Source organism: Rutilus rutilus, assembly GCF_951802725.1.
Source record: "Rutilus rutilus genome assembly, chromosome: 16".
Classification (NCBI taxonomy): Eukaryota; Metazoa; Chordata; class Actinopteri; order Cypriniformes; family Leuciscidae; genus Rutilus; species Rutilus rutilus.
Window position 1 is genome coordinate 5067706 of NC_140224.1, and position 18221 is coordinate 5085926.

An 18221-nucleotide genomic window follows, 5' to 3' on the forward strand; every position below is an offset into this window, starting at 1 on the left:
TTCCACAGTTTATCCTTATCAGTTTTCACATTACAGCCCAGATGCGTTCAGGAATAGGAGGATCCTGTGATACAGCTTCAAAAACACACGCACACACAGACTAACTGTCATGTTCAAAAGGCTTCAACTTTCTGTTAGATACCATGTCATATTGTTATAACACTTTCTGTCCATATCAAAAGGCATCAAACTAGCTGTCAGATACCATGACATATTTTTATAACACTTTCTGTCAATATCAAAAGGCATCAATAGGCATCAAACAATCAGACTTTCTGTCAGATATCATGACATAATTATTTAATCACAGTGTCTTCAAAACCTTCTGTCCATATCAAAAGGCATCAAAAGACTTCAAAACCCGAAACTAACTGTCAACCTGTCAATCAAAAGTCATACTAACTGTCAACCTGTCAATCAAAAATCAAAACTAGCTGTCAACCTATCAATCAAAAATCAAAACTAGCTTCAAAGCCCTTTGATCTCCTTTGATTTCCCTTTGTTCTCTTTGATCCCTTTGATCCTATGCCAAAAGGGGCGGGCACCTGTCACCGGAAGGGCGGGACCATGTCACCGGAAGGGGCGTGGCACCTGTCAATCAGTCCTTTTTTGACAGGTGGTGTATGGTATCAACTACTATTGACTGCAAATATTGTCATATTATTAATATCAGTAATATGACATTATGTATTGCATTGTTACCTTAAATATGCTATACTCAAATCAAGTGGAAGAGAAAGACACGATTGCTACTGAGCAGAAAAAAAATTCTAAACTGATATTATTGGCGTAATTAGGCTATGATGTCAGGGTATAATCTAATCATCAGCAGAATTTAGAAGATACACCCATAGATATGAGATCCTTATTTGAAACATTTAAAAATGTTGTAGTGTGCTGGCTTTTTAACTTTGAATACAAACTTGTCTTGTCTTTTACTTTTGTAGCTTTTTTCCGACGCGATGTTATTCATTGTACACGCAAATTCAAAGCGTCACGGCTGGGCACGTTAATGACGCTCGTAATAAAGCGGTGAATGATTTTTCCAGAAATGACGCTGATCTACAGTACAAGTTTATATTTAGAATACATTTCAATCACTCCCAAAATAGATGACAAAAGCTCACACGCCAGCATTACGAGCTGTGCTTCTTTGTGTGCCTATTTATTAGGCTTTTGCTTCGCAGCACCTGATGGATGCATTGGTTACACAAACTTTCAGAAGCCAGCACCCGCTTTGAAACGGAAACATTAATTGGTTTAACTGCAGATGAGTGACAATTCAACAATATCCAATGAACAATGAGGCTAGTATTTCTGCCCGTCTTGACTGGTGGACTATATGGGGGATGTTACGGTTATGGAGGCCCCTCCTCAAAGCCCGAGGCCCTAGGCAATCGCCTGCTCTGCCTATAGCTAGCGCCGGCCCTGCACTGACTGCAAAACAGCAATCATGTGAATTTTTTATATCTATCGATGCATGTCCCTTTTTACTATAGCTTCATATCTGAATGTTAACGCATTAAACTTCAGTCTGAAACAAAGCCGCTTGATGAGTACACACTTTATATTAGCTTTAGTTAAAGTGAAGCAGAAATTAACTCAGATTGTCTGACTCTCTCTCTTCTTTCTTTCTTTTCCCCTGTTTCTCTCTCTCTCAAAGCATTAGCGATCCCGTGTCATGTCCCACTAATAGCACTTTCAGATGCACTCTGGCAGTAGGGTTGGGGGGGGGGGGGGGGGGGGGGGGGGGGGGGGGGGGGGTTGGGAAAAGATGGGAGAGAAATACAGCTGATGGTTTGCAGGCACTTTCATGAAAACAAGAAGTGAGCATTCAGGCGCTCACAGATATGATCGTGCATGTTTTATATTGTCTGGTGTGTTAATAACTTTGTTACTGCATGTCTGAGTCATTTATAGGCTAACAGAGGTGGCAGGAAATTACGTTTGCCGACACAAAAAAAGAAAGATGGAGAGACTAATGTAATGTGACTCAAAATTAAGAAACTTCTCACACATTTAGGCCATTTATATCCACTATAAAAATAGTAGCAAAATTTCCCCGAGCAACGCGGTAAATGTGACGCATGTGGGAACAACAACACTTCTGCTACAGGACTAAAGTGTGGTATATTGCTAAGTCGCGTTTTGCATCATTTACCATGTTCATGTGTCTGACAGTCAGCGAAGGGCAGTAGCCTATACATGTATTTAAAATAGGCCTACGTGTTTGAAATACAAAATACTATTTTGTATTTTAAAGCCTTTGGAAAAAAAGAAAATGTAATTTGTATTTAAATACATTTAAGATGAGTATTTTAGTATTTTCAAAATACATAAAATACTTTTTGCCTGTCAACCTCTTTATCAAGTAGCCTACTGATTTCGTGCATCAACTAGTTCAGAAACACCCCCCCCCCCCCCCCTCCCCCCAACCCCAACCCCAACCCCAACCCCAACATTCATGCGTGAGAGCTGCAGTACAACTCAAAATTGGATCAGCGATTTTTCTGGAATAAGGTGAGGATGTCATGATCAATTCTACTTGTTGATTAAAGTTAAAATAGTGCATTATTCAGATTTGCCTTCAGTTAACATGAAAGAATAAAAGAGCAGTGGGAAAATAGCGTTAGCCAATCAGTCTTGATCGGTTGTTGATTTTTATCAACTATCTCGTCAAATGTGTTTAAAGCATTAGTGCATGTTAGGGTGATATGACACTACATATCATAGCGATGGTGTAAAGTGTGAATCGATGGAACTTTTTCTAAATCGTTTACATAAGCCTATTTGTGGGGTAAGCAAATGTATCCGTGAAGCTTTTAGTGGGCATTATTGGAACGTTGGAGTGGAAAAAGAAGCACTGATGATGAATGATACACCACAAACATCTTCAGCTTTTAGTTTTATTCATAAAAAAATGAACAAATAAAACCTTTGGGTAAATATTGTCAAATGAATGTAAATGAATTCTAATTTCAAATGTTTAGATAAACTTACTAATTTGAATAAACTTATAGAAACATATAAACTTTACATAAAATAAATATTAAATTACTATACTTAAAAAGCATTACTACCTGCAAGAAGAAAAATAAAAAAGGGCCTCAAAAGAGTTTGAAATTCAGTTTTTTGCTGTGGTATCAAAACTGTGGTAAGATTTTGGTCATATCGTCCATCCATATTCTTTGCTAACTAGCAGAAAAGGTTCCCACATACATACAGTATGAATATTTTAATAGTGTTCACCACAAGTAATAGACTACATTGTAACCTGGTCAGAAAAAAAAGTATATAAATGGCTGCTATTTTGCATAAGTTTATTTGTAATTGCCAGCCAGAAAGAAAGAAAGAATGACAGAGAGGGAAGAGATCAGGTTAGGAATTAAAAGTCAGCAGGCCTATGTAGTTTCTTCATTCGCTGTGACCTGCACTGGATGGCCAATTTCACATGTATTTTGTGTATTTTGAAAATATGAAATACTGTATTTGTATTTAAATAGATTTTTTTTTTCACACAGTATTTTGTAATTTTATTTTAAATACATTTCCATGTATTTAATTATGCCCATCTCTGCTGACAGTGACATACTTTGCGCAATAGGCCTTTGTTGAAATGTGTCCTATGCCGAGTGTTACAAAACCACATGCGTGACTGTGCATCCTACACAGATTAGTGCGACACACTTCAGTTAAACACACTGAGACCTTAAACTTCAAAGTTAGTGTCATGACTTAATTCTTTTTTTAAACACATGTGTACATTTCCTGAACCCCTGTGATGTTATTTTCCTGCCACTGCGTCCGGTCACACAATCACATGTAGGCAACATTATTTCAAAGTTTTATTTTTGTGTCATTGATGTAGGCTTGTGTCTGCAAATGATTATTGATTACGTGATTTATTTTTGATGCATTATTGATACATGATTATTATAACTAGAGTGATAATAGATTTTCGCTAGATGTTGTAAGCAATATTAGCCTACATATTGAAAAGAAAAGAAAAAATAATTGTAATTGTTATCATTGCAGTGTTTGTTTTAATGAGGGTGACAACTAAAACAGAACAATATTAGTGTTGTAACGGTAAAATCGAAACATCCTGTTGCTTTCAGTTATGGGTGTAACCACTGCACCTTATCCTCAGTTGTGTTTTGTGGTGTTTTTTTAACTGATCTTTTGCAAAATCTGAGAATGGCAAAGCTTAACTTATTTTAAATAAAGGCATAATTGAATAGTTAATGTTAATGTTAATTGCCTGAACTTCGTATTTCATATTTTGAGCACTTCTTGCGTTGTTTTTAGCCTCTTCGCGATGACTTGCTTAATTTAGTCCTAATTTGTATGTCGCTTTGGACAAAAGCGTCTGTTAAATGACTTAATGTAAACGTAATTATGTATTTTAATACAGGTAAGTAATGCTCACTTGATTCAGCAGGGAGTGCGAGATTTTTCAGATATTTCAGATTTCATCACAATGCAGAGAGAGAGGGAGGGAGAGAGAGAGAGAGAGAGAGAGAGAGAGAGAGAGAGAGAGAGAGAGAGAGAGGGAGGGAGGGAGAGAGAGAGAGAGAGAGAGAAACTCCCTTCTTATTGATCGTTCTGCCCTGCCTAGTCCTTATAGATAAACTGAAAGTAGAGCAAGAGAAACAGCATATATATGAGGAGATAAGGGCAACATTAACTTTAGAATAAAGGCAGATCCTTTTAATTGTCAGCAGCTGTTTGTTTTTTATTCCGTCCGTGCAGATGATTTCCTCAGGATGTCTTTGCTTGGTTCACCTGACCTGCACCGTGCTTGTGTTTATCTCTCCGGTTCATTTGGCTCCGATGCCGGACCAGTACTCTCGGGGTGTGGTAAGAGGAGCCTTACTCTGCGTTAAAAACAAACATTGTGCCATATGTAGAAAGTGTGGTTGTTCTATGTATTTTTGTTTTTGTTTCATGTGCATATGTTCATTTTGTATGTGTGTAAAATCCCTGTGAGACAGATGTAAATAAATTATCAGTGGAATTTCAGGGATTTTTTTTTCTAGAGAAGTGGTTCATTTCTACGAGAATAGGGATTTCCACACCACAACAATACATTATAATGACACAGAAGGATGAACATCTTTTTCAGTATTATCTTTTTCCAAATGATAAACGATGAAAACATTGACATCCAATCAGAATCAGAAATTGTATTGTACGTTGGTGTGGATGCTAATATAGTTACTGTAATTGTTCTTATTGTGAACTGGCCTTTACGCTTTAAACGAAAATGATCAAATGGCTCTATTCATGTGTATATTTGGTGTGTGATTTCTCTTAGGATTGGTTGAGCAGGTATGGGTACCTGCCCCCCCCGGACCCCCGCACAGGGCAGCTGCAAACGAAAGAGGGCATTGAGAAGGCCATCAAAGAAATGCAGAGATTCGCTGGCCTCAAAGACACGGGCAGACTCGGTAAATGCAGTGTTTTTAGCCCCCAATGGCTCCTTCCAGGCAGCTAACCCTAACCTCACTCTCACAGAAAGTACTTCATCACATGCAGGAAATGGTCTAACGGCTTTGTTTCACAAAACTTTTTTTGTTCTAGATTTCCCTGCTTTTTTTCTAATCAGTTTAAATCAAAACACCATCCCAGCTAACAGAAATATGTTCGAAGAACGTTTTGGTAATGTTCACATTAAGTTTCCGAATGTTCTCTGAACTTTAAAAACTTTTCTTTGTTCGTTCTTGCTTATGTGAACGTTAAGGGAACATTACATTTAATCATTTTGCAGACATAAAGAGAACGTTACTTCTGAATGTAGTAGTAACATTTAAAAAACGTTATGCAAACATCCAACCAAATGTTTCAGGTAAAAACATTCCATGAACAATGTAAAAATAATGTTTTTGTACCGACTTTTTGAGAACATTATTAAATATCAGATGATTTTGAACGAACATTCTGGAAGAACATTTGTTGATAACTATGAGCCACAACCTTAGCTAAACTGCTGAGAAATTTCCATGTTAGCAAGCTAGTTTTCAATTCTTGATATGTAAGTGTAAAGATTGACTTTTTCCTCATGCTGTGGTTGGTGGGTTCAATACATTTCCTCTAGAGAAAGAACTATTTCATTGTCCCTCCTCCTCACATGGGGTTTTATTACATGTACTGTAATGGGCTCTGTATCTCTGAAGTCTATATATTGATCTGAGACCTTCTGTTCTGTGCTTCTCTAGACAGAGACACCCTGAAACTGATGAGCACACCACGATGTTCATTGCCGGACATTATAGGGCTCGAAGACTTGCTGAAAAAGCGAAGGAGGAAAAGATATGCCACCGTTGGACTCCGCTGGATAAAGTCTGACCTCACATGGAGGTCTGCATCGCTAGACACACATGCCCAGCTAACAAAACATGCCCAGCTCATAGTAATGTTAATAGAATGTTTGTTCACAGTTATCTGGTGTTTCTTAATTTTCTCAAAATGTTTGCATAAAAACATCATTCTTACAACATTCTTTAACATTATTCCATTATTTTTCAATGTAAACGCGCTAGACGGACGTCTTTAACCGTTGCAGTGTTCTAAAAACGCGGCGCTCAAGTTAAAATTAGTTTTTTTCACAGAAGAAAAATGCTTAAAAATATAGTTTAAGTCAAACTAAGTGAAGTCACATGTATTTATGTATTACTTTATACAATACAAATTGTATAAAGTTGTATACAATTGTACTCATATTGTTTTGAAGCAGCTTCACGACACGTTAATAAACAGGAAAATAACAGTGTTAATATTGTAAAATTCATCAATTATGAAACATGAAATTTAAGCTGTAAAGCAGCTCTACAGAAGATATCTTATTCAGCTCAGTGTCGTTTCAGCGTTGCAGCGTCTTGCGCATGACACGGCATTCTAAACATTCAAAAGTAACTTTTCCATAATGTTTGCCAGATAAATATTTAAAGGTCCCGTTTTTCCTGTGTTTTTGAAGCTTTGATTGTGTTTACAGTGTGCAATATAACATGTGTTCATGTTTAGCGTGTAAAAAAACACAGTATCTGTATACCGCTGTTTTCACTGTCCTAAAAACGGGCTGATGACTTCCTTGTTCTATGAAGTCCCTCCTTCAGAAATACGTAACGAGTTCTGATTGTGCCAGCGGTTCCTGTGTTGCGATTCGACAGCAGCTTAGCGCACGTTGCCCGGAAAGGTCACGCCTCTTACCATAACGCAACTCTTCCTCTTCTCCGTGGGAGCGCAACAAGACCACGCCCCCTTTTTTTGTGTATTCCTGTGGGCGGAGGTTAGGCAAAAAACTGTTCTAGTGACGTTGGTAAAAGCAGGAAGTAGAGGAATGTAGTCCAAACCGGCCGTTCGCTTCTGTTAAATAAAATATCTCGCTTGGCATTGAACTTTGAGCTTTATAATTTTACAGGTATTATTTATGCTCTAACAGCAACATTACACACTAAGTAAAGTTTGAAAAACGGGATCACGAAGAACAGGACCTTTAAAAAAAAAAAAGACATTCAGAGAACATTCAGAAATAATGTTATCATAACTTAATGGGAACATTAGCAAAAGGTTCTTTGAACATATTTTTGTTAGCTGGATGGTCACTGCCAAGCGTAATAACTTACAATAACCCTTTTAAATATGCAGTCACTAACTTATCTCCGTTTTGCCTACTAGCATCCAGAATTACCCATCTCTCCTTCCATCCCTTAAACCCAATACTGTACATCCTATAATGGAATATGCCTTTAAAGCCTGGAGTGATGTCACCAACCTCAATTTTCAAGCTGCTTCCTCGAGCGAGCAGGACAGAGCCGATATCAAGATCTCTTTCGCCCGCTCGCTCCACGAAGACGGATATCCATTTGATGGGAAGGGAGGGACGCTTGCTCATGCCTTCTTCCCAGGGGAGTATGATCTTGCTGGAGATACACATTTTGATGATGAGGAGAGCTGGACCTACGGAGGCAAGATATACAAGCATTACTAAATATTCACTGATTGATGGATGAATAACAGTCCCAAAGCAGAATATTTGTGGATTAATCAAATTCAATGCTTTTTGCAAATGAACTGTTTTTACCTTTTTGCTTTTTAGGATATTTTCTGTCTGGTGAAGTCACCAAGTGAAGTCATTATTACTTAAATATTACTTTATACAATACAAATTGTATTCATATTGTTTCAAAGCAGCTTCACGTTAATAAACAAGAAAATAACAGTTAATGTTTATGAAAGTATGAAACAAATGACATTTAAAGGGATAGTTCACTTTGAAATTAATTTTTGATATGTTTTAGCTTACCTCAAGGGCATCCAAGATGTAGGTGTCTTTGTTTCCGCAGTAGTTTCAATTTTGATATTTTTAGGTCAAACCGTTCTTGTCTGTCAGTCATAATGCAGGTCTATGGTCACTGGCTCAAAACACAAGCACAGAGTCCAAATTAAAACAACTCCCCATCGTCCAAATGAAACAATTCCCCATCATAAGTACACAGTGATGGCCTAAGACACGAAACGAGCGGTTTGTGTGAGAAAACGAACACTATTTATATCGTTGTTATCTCTTGAAAACAGCACACGTCCAAATGATCTGACGGCGCGGGCGGGTATAGATATATACATAGATGTCGCCTTGGCTACTGCAGTTCATTGGAACGAAACCGTAGCCAAGCGACATCTAGTTTATATATCTATACCCGCCCGCAGGCGGGTATAGATGTATACACTAGATGTCGCCTTCGCTACTGCAGTTCATTGGAACGAAACCGTAGCCAAGGCGACATCTATGTATATATCTATACCCGCCCGCGCCGTCAGATCATTTGGACGTGTGCTGTTTTCAAGAGATAACAACGATATAAATACTGTTCGTTTTCTCACACAAACCGCTCGTTTCGTGTCTTAGGCCATCAATGTGTACTTATGATGGGGAATTGTTTCATTTGGACGTGGGGAATTGTTTTAATTTGGACTCTGTGCTTGTGTTTTGAGACAGTGACCATAGACCTGCATTATATGACTGACAGACAAGAACGGTTTGACCTAAAAATATCAAAATTGAAACTACTGCGGAAACAAAGACACCTACATCTTGGATGCCCTTGAGGTAAGCTAAAACATATCAAAAATTAATTTCAAAGTGAACTATCCCTTTAAGCTGAAAAGCAACTCTACACAAGATATTTTATTATTCAGCTAAGTTTAGCTCAGTGTTGTTTCAGTTCAAGTGTAAAGCTCATCAATAATGAAATGAGTTCAGCTATGAGCAGCTCTACAGAAGACAATAGTTTCATTATTCAGTTTCATTATTAAGTTTGAGCGGATATGGGTATATAAGCAGCATCTTAGCTTACATCTTCCGATGACACATTCTCTTAAGCATCCCTTAAGCCTATATACATTTTTTTATGTATTTCTCAAAAATTGATTTAAGAGCAAACTTTCAATCATGGACAGCAAGCCAAATCTGTTCACCTATGCCATATGATTTTATGATCAAACGAACTCGTGAATTGTATTTTAAACCCAAATATATTTATAAAAGCTTTAAACTGATGTAGAAGCCCTCTTTAAAATGATATTTTTCCCCCCTAATTTTAAGTGTTACAACATTAAATTCTCCCTAATTTTGGGGCTTATGAGTATCCTAAAATGGCATATTTGTATAACAAAGGAGTATTGCTGTCATTTCCATCATGCCAAGAATTTTAGAAAACATTTGATGGAAATGAGAAGTGAAGCACATCTCATTAACATAAACTTTTTTCGGGTTTTCTTGATTTCAGAGCAGTTTTATGAGGTTAATATTTGAAAATTGTTTTTATTTGAATATTTTTTTATCTATATTCGTTTTATACGTTCAGTTTTAATAGACTGCTAGCTAACTTATGTTAAAAAAGTCCCAAGACCAAAAAAAAAAAAAAAAGGAACCGTTAAAAAAATTGTCATTACTATCACTTCATCTTTATTTTAAGACATGTGATACCAAATCCTTTAGATGAAGTTTTTCATGCTTTTAAGTAGTCAAAAGTGTCCTTCATTGACGAATCACCCACTTATAAAATGGCATTATACATGAATGAGAATCTCCTCTTATTCTCTCAATGTTTTCAGAGGACAGCGGCACTGATTTGTTCACGGTGGCTGTGCATGAATTTGGTCATGCCCTCGGTCTCTCTCATTCCTCCTCTTCTCCTTCCATCATGCGCCCGTATTACCAGGGTTCTGTTGGTGATATTGTATCTTACACTCTTCCAGCTGACGATCGCTATGCCATTCAGTCAATCTATGGTAGGAATATGCTCTTAATAAGCTTTGTGCACCTGCTCTGGAAGGGATTGTTCACCCGAATATTGTGTCATCATTTTCTCATCTTCAGGTCTTTTAAAACCTGTTTGCTGTTATTTTCTCAACACAACACAAAGGAAAAATCACATTCCTTTTCTCCATACAACAGCTAACCATGAGGACAAAATCACAAATAATACAATAGTTTAATGTAAAAAACAAATTGATTTTCTTTTTTTGTATGTTATTGAACTATTTCTTTAAATAAGAACATGTGTTAAATAAAATGTGAAATGTAACACTTTTTAATCTGTTAGCTGCTTTGAATTCATTATCTGTAGACCGATCTTTCCAGTCATTCGCCTTAAAGGGTTAGTTTGCACAAAAATGAAAATTCTGTCATTAATTACTCACCCTCATATCGTTCCAAACTTTCGCTCATCTCCAGAACACAAATGAAGATCTTTTTGATCAAATCGGAGAGCTTTCTGTCCCTCCATCGACAGCTACACAACTGACACTTTCAAGCCCCAGAAAGGTAATAAAGACATTAGTAAAGTAATCCATGTGACTCCAGTGGTTTAACCTCAATATTATAAAGCGAAGCAAGTGCTTTGTTTGCGAAAAAAACATAATTTACCACTTCTTCTTCTTTTTTCTTTTTTTTTACATAACATTAATCTCAACACGTGTTCACGAGAGCACAACGCATGCGTGTTGTGTTGACGCGAGAACGGATGTTGTTGCGTGAACGAGCGTTGGAGATAAATATTTAGTAAATAAAGTGGTAAATTATGTTTTTAATTTGAACATTTTTTGTGTGCAAACAAACACTTGCGTCACTTCATAAAATTGAGTACATGGATTACTTTAATGATGTCTTTACTACCTTTCTGGGGCTTTAAAGTGGTAGTTGCTTAGGATGTCAATGGAGGGACAGAAAGCTCTCAGGTTTCACCAAAAAGATCTTCATTTGTGTTCTGAAGATGAACGAAAGTCTTATGGGTTTGGAACGACTTGAGGGTGAGTAATTAATGAATTTTATTTTTCTAGAATTACAATTTTTAGGTGAACTAGCCCTTTAAGCCGAGCTGACCATATCTAAAGTTGTGGCTGTGGTTTGTTATTTGACAGGAATGAAGAAAGGCTCCCCAACACCAGCACCAAAAAACCCAACCTCAGTCTTACCCAAACCACCTAAACCAGCTAGTCCCAAAGTACCATTACAGTGAGTCACCAAGACACATGCAATACCGTTCAAAAGTTTGAGGTCATTAAGATTTGTTTTACTTTATTATACTTTTATTCAGCAAAGAAGCAATAAATTGATCAAAAGTGACAGTAAAGACTTTTAAAATAATCAGAGATTTCTGTTTCAAGTAAATGCTGTTCTTTTGAACTTTATATTCATCAACTAATCCTGAAAAGAAATGTATCACGGTTTCCACAAAAATATTAAGCAGCACAACTGTTTTCAACATTGATAATAATCAGAAATGTTTCATATTAGAATGATTTCTGAAGGATCACGTGACACTGAAATTCAACTTTGCATCACAAGAATAAATTACATTTAAAAATAGATTCAAGTAGAAAAAGTTATTTTGAATTGAACAGATATTTCACAATATTAGCGTTTTAATGTATTTTTTGGTCAAATAAATGCAGCCTTGATGAGCAGAAGAGACTTGTTTCAAAAACATTGAAAACTCTTTCAGGCTCCAAACTTTTGAACAATAGTGTAGATACACTGCCATAGCTAATAACATCTCCAGCACTCGATGAGAAGAAGTTCAAATTAAAATCTCTGTTTGTCTAGACCGGATCCAGCAGGCCAGAATCGTTGTGAGGGAGGTTTTGATGCGGTGGCGAACATCAGAGGAGATGTTTTCTTTTTTAAAGGTACAATCTATGCTGTCTAAAATAACATTTCATAGAAATGTACAGATTTTGCCTAGCTTAAAAGATTATAATAAAGCTGCTACATTTAATATATTTGTAGCTCTTTATTTTATTTCTTTTAAGTTCATTTGTTTTTGTTTCATTTCCTCTGCTTCGGTCAGGTCCGTATTTCTGGCGAATCCAGCGGTCTGGATCTCTCGTGTCCTTTCAGCCTGCTCTCATAAAAAACTTCTGGATTGGTCTTCCTCCTGGCACTGACAAGATAGATGCAGTTTATGAAAGAAAGAAGGACAGCAGAATCATCTTCTTCATAGGTTAGTTTCTTTTTATTCATTTGGGTGCACAATGGAAGAACAAATACAAAGTTCTGTAGTGAAACTCTAGATGGCGCAGGCTAATAGGTCCTTAACTCAAACGCTTGCAATCACATCATTCTCTATAGGGCGCAGCTGATTGGTTCCTGCTGCATCAGCAGCCAATGAGCTCGCTGCTCAGCTTTCATATACTTGGTTAGCATTTGCCTTAGCAGTGTAGCGCGCTTTCATAAACCCTCCAGCTTCCCCAGCTCCACCTGTATAGATCTGCTACGGGTTATTCATATATACGACATATTGTGCAGCAGCAGCATGTCTTACTTGCACACAGCAGCGTGTCGTGTATGTATTGGCCATAGCAAGTCAAGTCAATTCAAGTCACCTTCATTTATATAGCGCTTTTAACAACATAGATTGTTTAAAAGCGGCTTTACCGTGATAATAGGAAATGAAAGTAACATAGATTGTTTTGGCTTTACAGCAGCTCTAGAATAAAGTTGTCCAGCTAAAGTTCGTTTTAAAGTTAAGTCCTGTACTTGTTGCAGCTGCAGTAATAACAGCAGCAGCGTTGCAGATCTATTTCGCCAATATCAACATTGTCATATCCATTACATGCCAAACACTCCGGGAGTTGTCATGTCAGAAAACAGTTTGAAAATGCTTGTTTCTGTAAGTGATTGGATGTTTTTTTTTTTTTTTTTTTTTTTTTTTTTTTTACATAGGCTCACAGTACTGGGAATTTAAAGACACCGTGGCGATTTCTGGTTATCCACGTCCGTTGTCCGACTGGGGGCTGATCTCTCGTGATGGAAAGGAGGTGAAGAGGGTGGATGCGGCCTTCGTTTGGGCTCATAATGGAAAAACCTACATCTTCAGCGGTGAAGAGTTCTGGAGGTTCGATGAAGGGCCAGGGACTGGGAATCGTCATCTAGACGCAGACTATCCCAGACACTCCTCGCTCTGGAAGGGTGTGCCCATTACCCCTGATGACATCATCACCTGGCGAGATGGTAATGTAGAGAACGTCTGTTTACCTTAACTGTTTGCAAGAGAGCGCTGAAGTGAGCGCTGAGTGACACAGTTTGCAAGAGCGCGATTATAAACACAACAAGGCTATGAAAGCGACTAGTGAGTAGATTATTTTACTGTACCTGTTGATGATGTTTAATGTCCCCGACAACCCTCTGTAGACCCATTTAACTACTTGTTAGCAACCGCCTTTTACAAGACAAGTGAAAGCTTAAAAAAATGTCCAATGTATTTTATGTCATAGAAAATATCTTGAGCTTGTGTTCACCACAGACCTTATTTTAGGCGTGTAACCAAAAACCTATTTAAAAAAAAAAACAATAGCTGCATCTGATGTCGCACTCTCTCTTGAGTAGGTACTTATTTTGAATAAGTAATTACTTCACGATCATGTGACCTTCAAGCCTCAGGTGCGTCGCTTCACAGCCATTCATAAATCCTCTCCTGTGGCCTCAAGGGATAGTAAAGAGTCCATCATATGCACACTTCAGAATCTCGCCGGAAGTAGTAGGTCATCCGGGGACATTTCGCCTTCTCTTATGAGTACTGTGAGTTCGGATATACTTCTTTTGTCAAATGCTGTTTCGCCTACTATATAGTAGGGAAGAATGCGATTTCTGATGCAGCCAATGACTTCAGTAGCCTGACTACGTCAGACTTCGTACTTCCGCTCAATTTCATTTTGCTTCTGTACTCAGTCTGAGACAGCGTCAGAGCTTTCTGTTTTACACCGGTCTGAAAACAGCCGGGCCAATCAACGAACAGAGGGCGGGCTGAGAGCCGTGACGTAGACACTGATTGTACCGTGGATGCGTAGATTTACTTCACATAATCTGCAAAAGTCGTTAACGGCCATGTTCACTCCGGTATTTCGCTCGATGGTTTAGTTTTCGCATCATACATGTGTTTACAGTGGAAGTTAGATGCGGCTGAGCATGCGCATAACACACGCCATAACCAAACGTTATGTGATTGGCTTACGGGTAACCAATGATTTCCAACTTCAGACAAGCGCCCCCTAGCAAGAGAGAAAACACTTCTCTATTATGCCATTCCAGACTCTGTCTACGAAGCAAAGTGAAGTAGCAGAGTCTGGTATTACCAGGCTGTGACTTCAGGACAATGGAACCGGATTTGCAAAAATGCCCCAAATATATGGTGATGGCGTCAGATGGCCACCTTACATTTTTTTCTTGATCATAGATAGCACAAAATCTCATTTTAACACATTTTATGAATGTCAGTGCTTTTCTTAATTTTGTCACTCTGAATATCAGAGGGTTTGCTCTTCTTAAATCTGAATATTAACATATGTGAGATTTTGTGAGAAGAAACTTAATAGATATTTGATGAAATTGTCTCTGGACATGACATCTGGACACTGATATTGTATTATGTTAAATATGTGTCTATTTGTTAATGAGGGATTTGTGGACTTATTAATATCTTCAAAATCGTGGAGTAAAAGATATTGTTTTACTTGAAAGTGAAAATATAAAATGAGACCCTTGGAGTAAGATGCCCCCTCAGAATTGGCACAGAAGACCCCAATTGGCATGTTGTTACTAGTGTTTTTTTTTTTTTTTTTTTTTACATTTTATATTAATTCATGATTCAATAATTCCTTGAGTTACATTTCAAACATTTCGAATTTATAGTGTTGCTATTATATCTAATATGAGCAATTAAATGTGTATTCATATCGTTTCATAATCATAGAATAGAATTACCTTAGATGAATCTCTTTTACTGAGAAACTAAACTGGGAAAAAACACATTTTTAAATAGACTAGATGATGATTTAGTGTTTGACATTAATGACCATTTAAAATATACCAGTATATAAATATTATTAAAAATGATATCAAAAGTAATTTAAACATTCCGTAAAAGTTTACCCTTGGTAGGTGGCCATCTTACCCCAGTAGTCATTTTACATTTGTGCTATGAGAAATAAATTAGCAAATGTCTCATTTTATTTCCCTTAATAACATGATGCATGTGCTATATCTAAATGTAATAATTTAAAAGTAAATGCACCTTGTTCATCTTCCCTCATCTTTCCCTACCTGGATTTAGTGTGACAAATGAACCAGAATTATTATCAACCATGATTTTTAACATTATCGTCTTCACTCATTATTTGATTGAAAAAATTGGATTTCAAAAAATATTGTCCACAATCTTGGACACATTTTATTTATTGTCCTCTTCCTGAATGTTTCATCATGCCTATGATCCATCTTCTTGCTTTGCCTCTCAGGAGATGCCTATTTCTTCAAGAACAACTCGTATTGGGTGCTGAAGAGCGGAGAATTGGACCAAGACAGTGTCAGGTTCGGATCGACCGCAGTTGATTGGATGAAGTGTCCAGAGCCAACTCCGACCAAACCTCCAGACAACCCATGTCAAAAAGGAGACTGTTACTGTGGCCCCAACGGGGCCTCACAGATGAGTGCTTCATCGTGGTTACTGTCAGCCATAGTACTGCTTTATCCAGGTGTCTTCATATAGACCTCGACCTGCAATAACTCATCGGCCTTATTTTACATGGACTGTCTCAAAGCACTTAAAGTGATATCAAATATCCAAAGATTATGGTTTGATCTATGCAGGTTTAACGTACAAATATATTAAAATAGATTATTTTTAAGTTTTTTATTTTTAAGAATAAGGTTCAAGGTTGTAATGAAATTAATTTAATTATATGAATTCATTATTTATAGCGTTTACTTTTACCCTATTGCATTGTTCTGCGACTACAGGGTAAAAATATAGAGTACGAAGATTTATTTAAATGAATTCTTTTTTATCATGAAGGCAGCTTGAGATATTGCCCATATGATCTCTAGCTGCAATGACAAGTAGGATCCACTTGTGGGCATTAACACACACCGTGGCAGAGCTTCAGTAGGTTAGCTGTGGGGGGGTCAAATTCAGTACCTGGAGTGTCGCTGTCCTGCAGAGTTTAACTCCAACACTATTTAAACACACCTGAACCAGCTAATCAAGATCTTCAGGATCACTAGAAACCTCCAGGCTAGTGTTTTGGAGCTAAACTCTGTGGGACACTGGCTCTCCTGGAGCCGAGTTTGACTCATGCGGGGCCTCATTTATAAAACGTATCACGCATGATCATAAGTGTAGGATGGTTTCTACGCAACAATTTATAAATGAGGCGTCTGATCTACAACCTTGCTTAAATTCACAGGGCCTGGAATTTTGCTGGGACATTTTGATGAAAGTATATGGGTCAGAGGTCTGGATCTAAATATTTATTATAACATTCTTACAAATGCAATTCATAAAAGCAATGCAACTTTCCCGATATCACAATGAAGAGAAAAGGCTCATTGATTAAGAATAAAACGTTATTATTGTATTATTTCTATGAACAACAAAAAACGCATTCACTTCTTATTTGAAAAACGTTTGTCTTGCGATTCAATGCAACCAATGTGCAGAAACACAGAAAATGTGTCATGGTTTCTTAAAATATCAAATAATTGTACTTTTTTATGACAAGGCAAGATACTGTAAGTGTGTTTTAAACAAGATTTATCCTTTTTTATTTTTTTTATCTGGCAGCACAGCACACCTCAATATCTTTAGCAAATTTAAAGAGTCCAGATTTAATTATTCCTAATGTCTTAAATGTATGTACTTAAAAAAATCATTTTTCAATCCAATTTAGTATTACTGAGATAATATTATAGGTTACACTTTCTTTTGAAGGTCCCCTTCAGACATTCGGTTGACTAACTAATATTCTAATGAGAGTTAATTGACATTCAGGAGTAACATTACTTATAGTCAACAGAATGTCAAAATAAAGTGAAACCATAGTTTAAATATTTTTTTACTTCGTTTTTATTTCTGTATTATCTGTTGTATTATCTGTTTTCATTTTAAATGTAAAGTTTTAGTAATTTTATTGTGTGTATTTGTCATTTTTATTATTGTTTTTATTTATTTATAATTAAATCATTAAATCATATTTGTTGTGTGTAAAATATTTATTTCACTTAACGTTCATTTTCTTTCAAGTAACAAAGATGTCATGATTGCATCCCTGATCAGAGCTTGTTGTAAGTATGAAGTTTGACAGGTGAGTGTTTCAGTAATGACGTTAATCAACAGAACTGGAATGTTCAGCGTTCACTTCCTAAACACAGTTTAAATGGAGCTACAGTTAGATGAACATTGATCCGTAAAGACTAGTTATTGTTTGACTTACACCTTTAGGCAAAACTGAGTATATTTTATGTCACAATGTTTGCATGCAGAAAATAATTGGATTTCAAAATGAAACCAATGATACCAAAAAAGAAATTAAAAATACCAAGACATGCCAAAGACAAGTGGAAGCACTGAGATGATGAGATAAATAAAAGAAAAAAAGAAGGTATTTCTAGCATTCTAGAAATGTTTTTATCATAAAGTCAGAAATACCAGCTGACTGAAACCGTGACTGTGTGTGTCTGTGTTGTGGGTGTGTTATGGGGGTAAATGTCTTCCAATACTAGTAATACCATACATTTTTTACCTTGTGGGGACGATTTTGGTCCCTGCTTATTACATAAGATCTTAACAATAGGATTACATTTCTGTGAGATGATTTATTTAGGTATTTTAAAGGAAGAAATCAGAAAGCCTTTTATTTTTATGTTTAATCAAATGTAAACT

At 36.8% G+C, this 18221-nt stretch overlaps 1 protein-coding gene across 1 annotated transcript; it reads left to right on the plus strand.

The window, feature by feature from the left end:
* The first annotated feature begins 4583 nt into the window (after positions 1-4583).
* Positions 4584-17532, plus strand: mmp25b (matrix metallopeptidase 25b). Its single transcript, XM_084434770.1, has 10 exons — positions 4584-4860; positions 5318-5450; positions 6219-6360; positions 7678-7967; positions 10117-10293; positions 11425-11518; positions 12110-12192; positions 12354-12506; positions 13229-13516; positions 15799-17532. Exons 1-10 carry the CDS (start codon positions 4753-4755, stop codon positions 16047-16049), a joined length of 1719 nt encoding a protein of 572 aa, XP_084290896.1. The 5' UTR covers positions 4584-4752; the 3' UTR covers positions 16050-17532.
* The last annotated feature ends 689 nt before the right edge of the window (positions 17533-18221 follow it).

Excerpts from the sequence above, each read along its gene's own strand:
- mmp25b (XM_084434770.1), top strand. The coding sequence starts at position 4,753 with ATGATTTCCTCAGGATGTCTTTGCTTGGTTCACCTGACCTGCACCGTG. Across the intron at positions 4,861-5,317 it reads ACCAGTACTCTCGGGGTGTG|GATTGGTTGAGCAGGTATGG; the intron begins GTAAGAGGAGCC and ends GATTTCTCTTAG. Across the intron at positions 10,294-11,424 it reads TGCCATTCAGTCAATCTATG|GAATGAAGAAAGGCTCCCCA; the intron begins GTAGGAATATGC and ends GTTATTTGACAG.